General features: G+C 33.2%; 2 protein-coding genes across 2 annotated transcripts in view; both read left to right on the top strand.

The window, feature by feature from the left end:
* The window catches only part of LOC135134514 (hemicentin-2-like), a 392,661-nt gene that overhangs the window by 156,631 nt on the left and 223,648 nt on the right, over positions 1 to 12,382 (top strand). The gene's annotated exons all lie outside the window — the stretch shown is intronic.
* On the top strand, positions 1,848 to 3,260 carry LOC135134032 (zinc finger MYM-type protein 1-like). Its single transcript, XM_064062599.1, has 3 exons — positions 1,848 to 1,884; positions 2,594 to 3,180; positions 3,249 to 3,260. Exons 1-3 carry the CDS (start codon positions 1,848 to 1,850, stop codon positions 3,258 to 3,260), a joined length of 636 nt encoding a protein of 211 aa, XP_063918669.1.

The following is a 12,382-nucleotide window of genomic DNA, read 5'->3' as shown; positions in this document are numbered from 1 at the left end:
AGCTCAATAATCATCATCATTAATCATAATTTTGTCAAAAAATACAAATGCAATATATTTTTGGTTTTTAATATTTTTTAAGAGAAAATTAATGACTTCGCCGCGTATACGTGTTTAATTTATACTCTATATATATATATATAATCTCAGAAATAAGTACATTAATTTTAAGCAGTAACAGAACTCGTGAAACGGAACAACTTTTTTATGTAGCATTTTTTCGAAAACTCAAGTCGAATTTAAAATTTTCGCACCCATATATTCACGAGCCGTCTATGTTTACCTTCAGAAAGCCTCCCAAATCGTCGTCTGTCAAATGTGCGCACTTTTAAGAACGTTGAGGCATCTTCGAGAGTACGGATCTTTTAAACTTGCAGCTCAGGATCGTGGTAGGTTACGTAGTAATAGAATTGCTAATATTGAAGAGGCTGTTTTGGAGAGTGTCGAAGCTCGACCGGGCAGTAGCACTGTCTAGTGTCATGTATCAGAGACGAGTATTTGGAGGATACACAGAGAACAACTGTAATCCTTTTAGGACCAGAAAGTTCAGTTATTGAAGCCAACAGACTTACCACGTAGGCAAAAGTTTTGTGAGTGGGTTAATAGAAAAATAAACGAACAAGCAAATTTCTCTTATACCATCAAATGATGAGGCCGGGTACACGAGGGAAGGTGTAATCAACACCCACATTTCAGCCGATGAAATTCCGTACGCCATTAGGGAGCACTTTCATGACTTTCAATTTCTCTCTAAATGTTTGTCATGTTGACATGATTAGAAAAATACGTATCCTAGTAGCTGTTTTTGACCATAAATTATTAATTATATTAGTGTCTATGGATGACTGAGGATCCATGGGCGGGTAACCGTAATTGGGATAAAACTTTAACAATTTTTAACCTGATAATTAAAAAGTTTCTGACAAAACCCTATTAAAAAAAGTTGTTGATTTTAATGAGCTCTATAACTGATTAAAAGTATTGTACTTATTTCTGAGACACCCTGTATAAATTAACAACGCAGAGTTAAAACTCCATCCGTGCGTCCGTGCACTCTTTTTTTTTTCTTTTTTCTCAATTTGCACAACATTATGGTTTCTTTTTAAATAATCCAACACATTTAATATATCTTGTTTTGTTTGATTACTAAATCGTTTCATTGTTCAGAATTAAGTAGAGTAGCAAAACGTTAAATAAAACAAAGATTATGTTTAACCATGTTTAACAAATAATTCTGATGACAAATTTTAAAATTTGACATAAAATTTCTACTACATACTGCAAATTTGATAATTTTGGCTCACACAAAGTGCGTAAGATAGAAAGAGAAAAACTTTTATCTGGGGTATTTCCACCACTATATTTACCCTAAGTTCAGTTTAAAAACGTCTAAATTAACTTCTTGATTATTTTGAGATTTATTTGAGCAACGTGTGCATCGTTACTCCTCCCTACTTTCAAAGTTCACTGGACCTCACCCTAAAATAATTAATGCCTTTTACCTTTAATAAAACTGGGCCTCTCCTTCGAAAAATCTACCGCAACCAAGTTGAATACGTGACTTTGTAGTGTGCAATTCACATTCGCACCAGTGGCGGCTCCTCAGAGGAGGCAGGGGAGGCTGAGCCTCCTCTATTTTTTGGAGCTGAGCTTCCTCTAATTTTTTCGATGAAAGAATTTGTATTTTTGTAGAAATTTGTTGTTTTTCAGAATATTTTGTTTGATTTTATTTACTTTCATCATATATCAGGTTAAAATGTCGAAAAAATTTATATTTGCGCCCTTACAATCATAATTCACACCTCTCCGCGTTTGGATTCAGCCGTAGAGGCTAGCTTCCGATGGAAATGCATCTTACTATGGAAACTGTAACCTTGACGCATGGTGATTCTGCACTGCATTGGCTAAAACGTTGGACGGAACGCCGCTTCAGGCCGCTAGCCTCCGGCTAGTTCATCTCTTTTCAGATCAAGTCGTACGGATAATTTTATCTCTTTCTTATTAATTGGCGCGATCGGGTGAAAACAGGAAAAACATTGAGGTGGTTTCGCACGTTCCCTGTTCAGTGGTGTTTAGGCTTTACGTTGGTAAGGTGTTTTTTGTATCATTTATTTGCGTTTAATTTCTGATCGTTATAAACAACTAGTATTACCGGCATATTAATATTACTTATACATAACGAGAATGACCAACCAAAATAATTCAGTCTCTTGTGCAGATATCGTCGATTATCTATTAAAAAATGAATTTACTACCTTTGATTATGATAAAAAGATAGCTATAAAACAAAAGGGGAGACCAACACCATCACTCCCATTAATGGTAATGACAGGCAGAAAACAAAACAGAGCATTTCATGCAAATAATTATAACAAAACTAAATGGTTAACGGCTTCGGTTTTAAGGAACAAATTATACTGCTGGAATTGTATATTATTCACAAGTAATAAATCTTCCGTTTGGGGCAAAACCGGCTATAATAATTTACAAAATTTATCACGAGCTGTAGAAAGGCATGAAAAATCATAGGAACACATATTTTCTTCGATTAAATTAGAAATGCTTGGTAAGCAAAACATTGCCAATACTTTAGATTCGGCTCATAAGAGGGATATTGAGAACTATAACGAGAAAGTTGTTGAAAATAGGGCAATTTTGAAAAGATTAATCGATGCAATAATTTATCTATCAACGCAAGAGTGTTCTTTTCGTGGGCATGACGAAAAAAATGATTCAGATAATAAGGGAAATTTTAAAGAATTGATCGATTTATTAAAAACCTACGACTCAAAGTTACAAAATTTTTTAAATGAAGCTACAGTTTTTACTGGAACCTCAAAATCAATTCAAAACGATTTAATTGAAAGCATCTGTTTTGTAATTAAAAATAAGACAGAAGAAGAACTGCAAAAAGCCGATTTTTTTTCTTGGGAAATAGATGAAACTACAGATATAACTTGTAAAAGCCAACTATCCGTAATTTTAAGATATGTTACAGATGGCGAACTTGTTGAGAGATTTACTGGGTTCTACGACGTTAGTAGTGGAAGAAATGCTGAATGTTTATTTCAGTTATTAACAAAAGAATTCAATCGGTTTGATCTGAAAAATAAATTAATTGCCCAAACTTATGACGGTGCTGCAGTAATGGCAGGACATTTAAACAGTCTTCAAACTAAAGTAAAAAATATTGCACCCCAAGCCTTATTCACACATTGTTATGCCCATAAACTCAATTTGGTATTAAGCAAAGCTTGTAACGGTATAAAAGACGTCAGAATATTTTTTTCAAATCTGTCAGGATTTTCATCATTTTTTTCAAAATCAAGCAAACGATCAGAAGTTTTAAATTCAATCGTTAAGCATAGGCTGCCAAGTAACGCGCCTACTCGTTGGAATTTTTCAAGCAGAGCTGTGTTTACTATTAATTCACACAGACAAAAATTAATTGAGGTTTTTGATTTTATTTCCGATAGTGAAGAATTTTTAAATGATCATCAAACTTTGAGAGAAGCTTATGGGCTCAAACGGTTACTGCTAGATAAAAATTTTATTTTTTACCTAAAAGTTTTTACAATGATTTTTGAACAAACTGATATAATTTTTCAAATTTTGCAAAACAGATCAACAGATGTTAATTATTCCAAGGATAGACTTAACTCATTAATAAAAAAATTGAAAGATTTTCGTACTAATGAAATTCATTTTAATGACTTATACAATATATTTTTGGACGATGCAAATGAAAACTATACCGAGAATGAACCAGGACCTTCGCAGCACAAAAAACGGAAAACGTCATTTAATTTAGAAAGACAAGATTTACATTACAAACAAATTTATGCACAAATTTTGGATATCATTATCGTTCAACTTGAGACCAGGTTTGCTGATATCGGGGCTCTACAGTATTTTGATTTGGTAAATTATGAGAATTTTGGAACGTTTTCGAAAGAATTTCCTAGTAATTTGCTACAAGAACTTACCAAGCAGTATTCGTCTTTTGATCAAATATCTCTGAAAAATGAACTTTCTGTTCTTTATTCGGATACACATCTTCTAGGAGAATCTACGTCAGTTCAAGAAATGGTAGCATTTATTTATAAAAATAATCTAACAGACTGCTTGCCTCAGTTATACAAGCTTTTATGCCTAGTTTTATCAATTCCAGTAACTTCTGCTTCCGTCGAAAGATCTTTTTCAGCTCTTAAGCGAATAAAAACATATAACAGAAATAGAATGTCTCAAGACCGGTTATCAAATGTATCGTTAATTGCAATTGAAAAGCGTTTGGTAAGCAAATTAAAAGAGAATAATTCATTTTATGAACATATAATCGATCACTTTGCCAACATGAAAAATCGTAGATTACCACTTTGCTATAAGAAGCTTTAATTGCAGTAGGTAGTGCATAATTTTTTAAACCAAAGAATTTTATTTTTATTTGTTATTTCGTTTTAATCCTACGAATTTATTTTAATTTGTTTTTTTTAAGAATATTTATGTATTTGTTATTTTTTTGAGAATTTACTTTTTATTTTATACTTAGTAAGTGGGATAATAGGGCTGTCGGCGAACCACCCACTAAAATCAAAAAGGTAACGCGCCGCTGCAATACCGCAAGGTGGTGTGGAAACTTGCAAATATGATGTAATACGATTACCACACATAAAGATGTAAAAAGTAGTGCTTTTCAAATTTGAGCCTCCTCTGAAGAAAACTTCACGGGCCGCCACTGATTCGCACGTGCCTGCGACTACTGCATCGTGCCCCTGGGCCAACAGCACTCGAACTTGGACGTCCCAAATTCATATTTTCATCTGTTAAAACACGTCCCTAACCAGCAAATTCCCTTGTGTCTTAATATCGACTTAATAAATTATAAAATAACTACTAAAATGAGGCAGGCTGTCAGTTGACGAGCGTCTTAAATTTACATGTTCTTGTTTTCTTCTGTTTACAAAAGCTGACACTACCTATGTTTATATTTTGGAAAAATGCGAACGAAATAAATGATACGAATTAAGAAATAAGTTTAGAACTATCTTCGCTTCCAAGGGAAAACCAACGCATTTTTTTAACTTTTTTTTTAAAGAAGAAAAACTTCTCTTGGACACTATGTATTAATTTTTGTTTAAATTAAAATCTGCAGTGAATGAACCCAATCTATCTAATAGGCGCTTTTTTTTATAAGTGACAATATTATATTAAAAAAAAATCAAAATTATATTTTACCTACAATTTATTTTTGATATGGCAAACCGAATATGATTTATGAATCTGTGTTGAGGCACCCCCTTGAAATTTGCGCCGCCGTGGCGCAGGGGCTGCAATTACGCCACTGGTTATTACTTTATACACGTTATCAAAAAACGAAAAAAAAATGTCATCTTTTAAAAACGTGGTAGTTGTCGGAGTTTAAGTACGAGAAACATTCTGCTGAAATAACATCCAACCAAATTTTTTTCTGTTGTTATAATTCTGGACTCAGTAATTGTTAACCTTGTAGTCTTCACTATTATCAAAAATTGCAAAATTGGTTCTAAGATCTTATATGCCTTTATTCTACACAAGGTGCAATTTTACCAAAATTCTAGAAACACAATATTATTTTTATTTTAATACATACGTATGTATACGAATTCTTTATTGTGCTTTCGGTGTGGAAGATCCATTTTATTGTCCTAAGAGATTTAAGATTATACTAGTTCGGCAAGAATATACATTGTAAATAATCGAATCACCGGGCGATTTATTCAGTTCATAATTTTCTCTGCGAAGTTGCACGTATACATTACAACACTTTCCTTGGCTATAATATAAAATAATCACGGTTTCCTTCTTTAATTTTAGTCTACGAAACTGCTCGCTTTTAGCCTCAAACACTATTTAAAACGCCAGATCCCTCTGGAATGCTTCCCCTTCTCGAACATTCCGTTACCAGAACTTTCCCAACTCCTGTGTTTGCAAAGTGTTGTCGGCATTCCCTTGCGTCAGCCATCGCTTTGGGCGGCACGGATTGTTCAGTGTGAGGTCCCTACAACAATATACCTTGCAATCATTTTATGTGTGTAGTAAAATAAATCATACCTTTTTCATTCCGTAACACTTTTTGTGATCAGACCATAATAAATTAACTAGTAATTTTGTAACCGCTGATAAAGACAGAACGTTCTCTAAACTCGGTGTTCCTAGTTTCTCAGTCATCAACCTAAATTCCTGTTTGTGGTGCTGACATAGAGGTTGCCATGAAGCTTGTTGAAGTTGGTTTTTGTTCCCTCCGAGCGTTTCGCAAAAAAAAATCTCTCATCACTGCCAATTTTCCTCACTGTATATCCCCGAAACATTATTTTAATTAATTCCAATATTAATTTTATAGGTTTGAGAAAATCCCTCTCTAATTATTATTGTTTCTGGATTAGTTTTTTATCGAGTTTCGTGATTTCAAAGCTGGAAATGAAGTTTGAGCTAATTTACTAGGGGCCGTTCCTTTGTAACACATACTAGGCTGCACTTAATTAAAATATATATTAAAGAGAATAAACTGATTGATAATTTTGCTCAAAAAGCTGAATAGAATCATAATGTCAATACTCTATTGAAACGGACCATAAAGCTAATTGCATTCCATAACATAGAAGGAATAAAATGCAGTCCGTCGAATGAAAGCTTTCTAAATAATAAAAGTATAAAAAAATTCATTTACGTTGTACGTGGTAAAAGAACAAAATTTTATAGAAAATAAACGACCTGTCAATGCACTGGAAACTTGACAGTATTAAAATGTGAGATTTTCACTAATACACCGATAGATTTTCGTTATTTAAACCTATGTTTACATCTAAAAGAGATCGTCTCGATGGATACTCGATACATCTTTTATTTCTGTCTGTTGTCATTTCACAAAAACTATTTTGTTTTAATTCACGAAATTAAAATGTCTCTATTTATTTTGTTGAAATATTTTTTACAATTATATATTATCATAAATCTACAAGAACATTGGTTTCTGAAGGGGATCGACCTCTGAGATCAATCAATAAATCTATTTATTTAAATTAATTTTCAATATTTTCTTTAATAATAGACGTATTAAAACTTGATCATACGAGACTAGAACCTCAAAAGTGTTTTTGCTTAAAATTACTTTCAAGATTTGGAAACATTTTCACCTATATGGCGATAAATATCTCCTTTTTCTAACTACTGGTACACAATGACTGCAGAACATTCCATCCAGATGTTGCAGCGGGACAGTTTGGTGGTATCGACTTGAACGATGTGTGGTCACCATGTAGTTATGTGTTCATTTTAATTAATTCAAATATAGGTAGAAGCACTGAAGTCACATATGCTTGATGCTGCCTCAGTATAACATGTTTGCTAAATAGTTCTATGCATCATTTATTAATGTGGCAAAGCTGACGATTGTAAACCGTAAATATTTAGTGCAGGATTAATATTGTAGGTGTTTAAATTAAGCACCCAAAAGCTTGAATTAAATCAGAGATTGGAGTCGTATATGTTAAGTGGAGTTGTTCTCAAGAACTAATTAAATTCGTGATCCATTAGTTATCAAATAAACTAGTTTGACTTGAAAATGAAATCAATAAACATTTATAATAAATAATATTTTTTGGATGGGCATATTGCGTTTATTTAGTTATTAGTGAGATGAAACTGCGGCGACTTATGGGTTTTCCTTTGCTGGAAACTCGTATATTCCGAACTATTTGGAGAACAAACCAATGAGCGGAAATGACTACTTCCCAAACAAAAGCCCCAACGTACGTTGAACTATACTTGCCACACTGGCATCATCACTTTTCACGTACCCGTGGCTGGACACTGTACAAAGCGTTTACACCGAACACTAGACACCTGAATAGAGAGCTGTAAACTGCAACTTCTGCTTTGTTTGATCTCATCAGTACAACACATTCCAAAGAGTTGTGTGGCATTCGAAGGTATTTTACCTATTTTTACTTCCCGAGCGTCAATGAAGAAAGTATTGTAATATGGTCAATCCGAGGAACGGCTGCTTGTTTCATGACCCCTAGAGTGCGAATAAATAGGTCCCCCATTTCCGTCTGTGTGTCGACGGCTTGGCTGTCAAAATTTGTCACCCCACCAACCTTACGCCAATGAGTAGAGATCGGATTTTATGAAATTTGCATATCCGTTATTTTTTGCATATAAGTCTTGATATTTAATATGTGAACGAATCATGCTAATTAAAAATGAATACAGCTATAAAAAAGTTGCATATTTGCATATATTTGCCTTCTGCTGCATATTTCACGTAACGGGTGCATATTTTGCATTTTTATCAATTTTTGTGCTAATTTGAAAAAAAAAGATTGTCTTTCTATCGGCATTTATTGTAGTCCCAGTTTAAAGTGGTTTTTATGACAAGATAATAAACATTATCACCTCGTGATTACCCCACGACGGACAATGTGAGTTAAATAACAAAGTACGGCCTCCTTGCAAAGAAACCAACCACGTTCTTATTTTTGGCTAGGGATTGACTTCATTGCCCCTTTGTCAACTTCGACACAATGGACCTATTAATCATATAGCAAATATTTTCCTGAGCTTCAAATAACAAGGAAAGGTTTGAGTTTTATGGTAGTTTGGAGAAACCACTTAAACCATCCTTACAGGTAAATTCCCGCCCTAATTACTTTTGGAAATACGTTTATTCCCAATATTTTTGTTCGTTACTTCAGTGTATTAATGGCATGTTTTGTGGTGGCCAAAGGGACTTATGCTATTATTTTTCATGGTGAGTTTGCATTGAAAGCATTTAAAGCGATACAGGTGTGTCAATATGTCGAAGATAACTTAAATTAATTTATGGATTAAACCTTTTCCTGAACTTATTCTTCAAGACGGAACTGTGTTTTGTCGCGCCTGCTCTAAACCTGTAAGTATTTTTACATCTGTGGACGTAGTAGGTACGCAGTTTTTCTATTGACAAATACCTACATGCTTTAGAATCAGTTTTTGTTAGAATACTTCGAAAAATATTTAAAACTAAATTATTACCAAAACAGTAATTAAATAGTCGATTACTACTACTTATTTTTTGATTTGTTCTGTTTATATTTATTTTTTAGTATAAGAATATTATCTTTAAAAATGTGATTTATGTATTTTTTGTAATAAAACGTAAACTCGGGAAACCTGTTTTTGTAATTTGTACTTCAATTTAGTTCACTTATTAAGCTTTTTTTTTTAATTTTTGGAGCATATGCAACTGCATATCTCTGCATATATTAAGAAAGTTACTGCATATTTCCATAAATTTGGTGCATATCATATGGTCATATTTCCCAAAATTTTGCTGCGAGCTTGCCTTCCTTATAATCGGTAAAGAAGTACGAAATGACACGCCGCGCCAGACCAAATATGAATAAGCTCAAAGAGTTGTGTTTTCATAACAAAAGGTGTTCGAATCAAAGGCAGTGCCGCAGTATGGGTGTAAAGTATGATACATTAATAAATTCAGAAAAACAACCTCCAAAAAGATACAAACAATTATATTTTTACTTCTTCAGCGTAGTATTTTTACATTAAGTGGTGACGTCATCAGGGCTTGTGTGGGGGCAGTTTTTCAAATAGTTCGGTAAAAAAATCCATAATTCACAGTAATTCCATCTCATTAATATTTAAATATTTGCCTAATTAAGCTTGTATGTGAAGTACATTCAACTTGATAGACAGTTTGACGCAGCATGATGTAGGGATGTGTTCAGATAAAACCGAAATTATAGTAGGTATACAACTTTTCACTGGATTTTACCCGGCTTTTGATGGAAACACTGATTTTTTTGTGTTATGTGTATATTTTTAATTAAAAACGAGTTAATGAAAAATTTCAGCTTGGGCAAAAGTTTTATGAAGTAGTTTGACCATAATCATAACTGCAATAATAATTTAAGGAAAATGTATTTACTTTCAAGCCCCAACATATGTCTGTATCACAATTTACGTAGTATATGATCAGTGATTAGTGCTAAATTGTGCACATCAAAATTAATATAACTGATTTGAAAGCGTCACGGCAAATCATTCCCCAACATACCTTTACTTATAGATTATGTTAGAAATGTTCACAATTAACTTTATAAATTCAGTATGCAAAGTGGTTCATAAATTTTCAAAAATCTGCGATGTATTTCTCAAATAATAAAGTTTTATCCTACGAATTATTTACTGACAAAAAGATAAAAACTGTAATGCGCTTTATCTAAAATTCACATGCATATGAATCAAGAAACAAAGATAACGTGAAAGATGAATTTTAATAAATTCTCAATAATAACCCAACTTGCTATTTAAATGCTCTTATGACACAATCTAAAGGACAAATGGTGCTATAAATTACGTAGTACAGGTCGTTCTCTGCGCCCTACTTACAAGAGGCAAATATGGGGGTCGTCAACCCTTATCTCCACGAAAAAGTGCCTACCATTTAATGAAAACCGGATTTTCAATAAATTTCAGGAGTCACTTCATCTCTGTTCTCGATTTTTTCATATGTGAGATATACGCAGATAATACTTCTAAAAGCGCACCAAACACGACATATTTTGGTCTGAAAAAATATTGATTTCGCATTATACTTAAACGGTTGTCCTTTCATATTCCAAGCTTACAACCGAAATTCGATTTGAATGATAAAATATTCTGAGGATCTCGATATAAAGGGAATACTTGAAAAAAATATGAGACATATAGTCCGCATGAGTAGCTTTGTGGCCTGTGTTTTCATTAATAAAGCGTTGACGGTTTAAATACGGTTAAGTTTGCTGGGGCATTACCGAGACAACATGGCTTAAATTGGGCATTTTGTGGCGTTTTAACAACCTTATTGCTAGATGCGTAGTTAAGATACGGAAATTCTTACCCATGAAACACACCGGAAATAGCAAAAGTCATGCAAACGAGTCGTTCAATAATTCACCGAAACCACGTCGAAGTTGAAGCGATGAAAAATTAATGATGTTCTTGGTGTTAATTCCTATTGGAACTGCTTGACGCAGGTAAATCACACCAAGCTAATTAAATTCACCCCACTAGCAGGAGTTTTCTTAGTTGCGTTTGAAACTCAATCTGATCTTAACAACTTTAACAATTTCATAACACGCTTTGTTGCGAAACCAAATTTCGTGTGTACACACTCTTCACACTAGCGACAGGAGGAACAACAAAGGGAACAAAGCTCAGGTCAACCTTGGAAAGTATTCCCTGATTACTTCTGCATTTCGGAAGGGTGCTCTACAAATTCTTGCCAGCTAGACCCTCGACAACCCATTTCACCAAGCAAAAACTCCACTTTTTCTTAGTGAAAACACTAAATATGGGTTACACGCAGGAGTTTTTGTGGTAGGAGAATTTAGATCTTTTGCTATAAATCACCGACTCGGATGGTCATTAATTATTATTGCCACTACCTAACCTTGGAGGCACTTTACACACGCATTGTGTAACTTGCACCATTCGTCACAAGGAGACAGAAGTAAATGTTTTAAAACATGTAGCCTTTATACTTGACACGCAAGGAATTTCAGTAAATTATGTTTAACCAGGTTTATAACGCCGAGGAGCTGAAAAATTGAAATATATAGGAAAAAGGAATTATAATATATAAATCTCCTTCTTTTATAAAAGCAAAAACGACGACTACAAAGACATTTATCTTTTCAGAGATTTTTTCTATCTAAGTCTGGAAACAATTCTATTGATTACGTGCACATTAATTTTGCTTAAGTACATAATATGGATACAACTAGGAGTACTCATTATGTATTTATTTAAGTATTTTTGTTTCGTGTAACCAAACTAATTTTCATATTTATATGCAATTATTATTAATGAAGGTTTCCAACAACTACTCACTTTATTAATATGTATTTACCCTGCTATATAAACTAGTTTTAGCTATTAACATGTTAATTCAGTTTCAAGGAATCAACCTCAACTAAATTTAGTAGTATAATATGATATTGGTTGTATATCATTACCCATTTTAATAAACTGGATGCGATATTACGGTCAGCATATGAAAATGAAATGGATTCCCATAAATGTTGATGCTGTGTTCGAGTTTTACTTTCAAGCAACAAACTTTTTACTTTGGAATTTTTAATTGCTTTCGACGTTTTGAGAAGTGTAATAATCGGTCTTAAGAGACCTCACTTGCTTTCTTTCTCTCTCTCTCTCTCTCTCAGGATATATCCATCATAACCCAAAAACTATCGTAACGTCCGATCAAATTTTATGTTAATAGGAGCTGAAAATAAAATATAATTTGAATAATTTTTTTCGGGTAACTTCAGTAATATTTTCTATTCAAAAAAGTATTCTTGTCTGA

Source organism: Zophobas morio, unplaced genomic scaffold (genome assembly GCF_036711695.1).
Source record: "Zophobas morio isolate AGI-343-1 ecotype UQ-CSIRO unplaced genomic scaffold, CSIRO_AGI_Zmor_V1 ptg000023l, whole genome shotgun sequence".
NCBI classification, from domain to species: domain Eukaryota; kingdom Metazoa; phylum Arthropoda; class Insecta; order Coleoptera; family Tenebrionidae; genus Zophobas; species Zophobas morio.
The sequence above is the reverse complement of the archived record's forward strand: the minus strand, read 5'-3'. Positions and strand labels throughout refer to the sequence as shown.

Coding starts and splice junctions, on each gene's coding strand:
- LOC135134032 (XM_064062599.1), top strand. CDS start 1,848: ATGCATCTTACTATGGAAACTGTAACCTTGACGCATG. Junction 1,885..2,593: donor AACTGTAACCTTGACGCATG/GTGATTCTGCAC, acceptor CCAATACTTTAG/ATTCGGCTCATAAGAGGGAT.